Raw genomic sequence first — 3,155 nt, 5'->3', positions numbered from 1 at the left:
CCAGCAGCTGGTGCCCTTGGCTCCCCTGCGGCGCCTGCAGGCACCGTGTGCAGCAAAGTCTGAGCCCACAGCTCCGAAGGAGCAAGAAGCACCTGCACACAGCCAGAGCATCCTGCAGCACCCCAGCGAGCTGCCCTTACCTGGTCGCAGTTTCTCTGTGACTGCAGGTGTGTCTGAAGGCGGCGGAGCAGAGGGACACCGTTGCGGGACTGTCTCTTCAGAGTCCAGTAGCTGTGCAGCCTCTGCATGAACTGGCTCTTCCTCTGGATCGTTAAACGGTTGGTAATCTTACTGAGCCTGAAGGAGGGAGAGGAACCACAGACCTCATCAACAAGGAGAGCGTGGCCGCAGCAGCAGAAGCCCTGGCTGGGGGCATGTCGTAGCAGCGAGGCCACCTGAAAGCAGCTGAGAAGCTCCTCGGGCAGAGAACACCCTTTCCCGTGGCAGGAATTTCTGTACACCCAGTCACGCAGGGCAGCTGCAACAGAGAAGGCCAGGAAACAACCAGCCTTGCCTCTCCAAAGAGGGCTTTTCCTTTCTACCACCTGCCAGCTCTCGGGCAAAAGCCTGCACCAGGTCGGGGTAGAACACAGCTGCATTGGGGATGGACCTTTAACAGCTCTCACAGTCCCCAAGATCTCAAAAATTACAGTGCTGCTATCCCAAAACCATTATCCACCCAGCTGAGAGCCACCCAGGGTGACAAAGGCCCTGGCCAAACATTACCAGACAAACTAGAGCCCCGGGGAGTCCGTAACTTGACCAAACCTGGCAAAGTGTGAGCAGGGACCAGGAGGGCCAAGCACAACAGACCTCCCATCCCACCTGATGAAGGACTGTCCTAACAGCCCAAAACACCACAAAAGGGATTTTCCTTCTCGCTACTGCAGCAGAAAGCCTGGAGGGGCTGGGACAGCCTCGCTCAGCAAAGCCGGGCAGAGATATCCTGCCAGCGGGGAGCCGAAGGGACAAACCCCTGGCTCCTGTCTCACAGGGACAGCTCACCACAGGGGATAACCCAACCTGCACTAGCCTCAGGTGGAGAGCCTGGGGAGAGCCGCCTCACTGCCACCACCGGCTGAGTGCAGCTCCCACAGGAAGGCATTTGGCATTCTGGCAACAGCCCTTGAAGAATAATTAATCCCAACAGGAAGGCCTGGGGAGAGCTTAACAGCTTCCAGCTCAGTGTGGGTTTCACTGTGAGTGCAACAAGAGCAGCAAGAGCCTACAAACTGCCTGCCAATGCATCCATACGTAAGAAGAGAGGCTCTGGCTACAGAGCAAGCCCCAAGCGAGCAAAAACATACCGTTAGGACACAAACAGACCATGGCAAAAAGCCAGCAGCCATGTAGCAGAGACCCAAACCACCAGAACACACCCAGAGAGCAAAATCCTTGGCTTCTGCATGCTCCCCTCCCACCGCGCAGGAGACAGTCCCGAGGGTCCACAGGTCCCTGCGCTGTCACAGCCACACTTGGTGGGTAAGCAGGTATGGCATCGTGGGGTTACACCCCGGCACAGCTCCTGCTGTGGGGAGGAGAAGAGCTCAGCAACTCCACGGTGGTGGTTCCCAACCACGACGGCAAATGCTTCCAGCCTCAACTGCGCGATGCCTGTTGCAGGGTGACGGTAAGATCCAAAATCCTCCTAAGACGCTTCTACGTGCTTCTGCACGCTGCCGAGGACACCCGGAGTTATAAACCTCACTGACAAATTCCGGCAGTGCTCTTAGGTGCTCTTGTTCTGGGATTTGCCCGCCAGCCCAAGGATCAGACCAGAGCGAGACACACAGCGGTTACACACCTGTAACCTGCCGTGAACCCTCAGGGTTGGGACACGACGGAACCGCAACCCCTGGCAAGGCCTCATGCACCATCCCGACGGCATCAGCACTGCCCTCGTGCTGGGGACCAGCCTAACGCCAGGCTCCTCTGCAGCCACCCCTGGCAGGCAGCTATGCCAAGGCCTTCCGTGCCCTGCTGCCTGCACCCAACACAAAACACTAAGGAAGCCCAGCGAGGTAAGCGGCTGCTGGGGTGGGTGACTTGTGCTCAGGAGGTCACAGGGATCCTGACACAAGACCTCACTGCTTCAAGGAGCCAAAACAGCCCCCGGGGTTAGCCCATCTCCCAGGCTATTTCCCGAATTGCTCCCACACTTTCCCTCCATTCCCCGGGAAAGGACAAACCTCAGCAGAAGGGGAGCAGGCCCCTCCTCCACCCCGGTTTACTCTAGCTCCTAAGGTCAGCACCACAGGAAAGGAGCACTGGGAACCCTCAGCTGCTTCCTGACGCACCCGGCCAAGTTCATTCTCTGCCATTAAACTAACAGCAGCTATTTCCTGCCCCGCCGAGGGCCCGGACACCTCTGAGGGCAATGCATTGCCCTGCCTCACTGCAGGCATCCCAGAGGAAACCACCAACAGCCCTCGGCAAGAAGGGAGTGAGAAGTACCTGTGTGAAAATATACTGAGAGGAACAACGTAATGCCCTTGTAGAAAGCGGGAGACGAGGCACAGAGAAAGGGAGAAATTTCTCGAAAGGCAAGGGAGGGCGGTGGGTCATACCTGTGCGGGGGGATGCAGGGCACAGAAACCACCGGTGCTGCAGCTCGTTTCTCCGCCAGGATCTTCCGCGCCTTCTTCATCTTGATCCTAGACTTGGCCTTTGCTTTTTTGACTTTCTCAGAGCTCCAGCCCTTCCCCTCCTCCTCCTCCTCCTCGTCCTCCTCTTCCCCCTCACTGTGGGAGAGGGCTGGAAGCCTGCGCACAGAGCCTGGTGGCGTGTGAATGTCGCAGTAGGCGGTTTTGCGCACGCTGAAGGAGGTACCGTTGGCCCCCGTCTCCCGGACGGGCTCCATCTTCATGTAGAGCCCGGCCTGCTGGGCGCAGGTGACGTGGAAGGCGGTGTAGCAGTTGGCTTTGTGACACTGGATACAAGCCCCAGAGCCACGCTGCTTGCAAATGTAACAGGTCAGCTTCCAGCGGGCAGGCGGGATGTGTTCGATGCTGTCAATGGGCTCCAGGAAGACGGTGTTGGCAAAGCACACCTCTGGGATCCAGAGGGCGCAGACCACGTGTGCCCAGCGCCCGTCGTCCGTCTGCTTGAAGGCCCCCCCCTTGTTTGGGCACAGGGCACAGTCCACGGCTCCGCCA

The 3,155-nt window shown here is 58.5% G+C and overlaps 1 protein-coding gene across 1 annotated transcript in view; it reads right to left on the bottom strand.

The window, feature by feature from the left end:
* The window catches only part of LOC104495598 (peregrin), a gene marked incomplete at both ends in the record, with an annotated part of 9,562 nt that overhangs the window by 4,073 nt on the left and 2,334 nt on the right, over positions 1-3,155 (bottom strand). Inside the window, 2 exons of the mRNA XM_010138583.1 lie at positions 141-297; positions 2,568-3,155. The exon at positions 2,568-3,155 is cut by the window's right edge and continues 9 nt beyond it. Of these exons, the coding sequence (XP_010136885.1) occupies positions 141-297; positions 2,568-3,155 (745 nt within the window). The remainder of the gene's footprint in view (positions 1-140; positions 298-2,567) is intronic.

The sequence above is a fragment of the Buceros rhinoceros genome, unplaced genomic scaffold, assembly GCF_000710305.1.
Source record: "Buceros rhinoceros silvestris isolate BGI_N320 unplaced genomic scaffold, ASM71030v1 scaffold27926, whole genome shotgun sequence".
In the NCBI taxonomy this organism is placed as follows: domain Eukaryota; kingdom Metazoa; phylum Chordata; class Aves; order Bucerotiformes; family Bucerotidae; genus Buceros; species Buceros rhinoceros.
The sequence above is the reverse complement of the archived record's forward strand: the minus strand, read 5'-3'. Positions and strand labels throughout refer to the sequence as shown.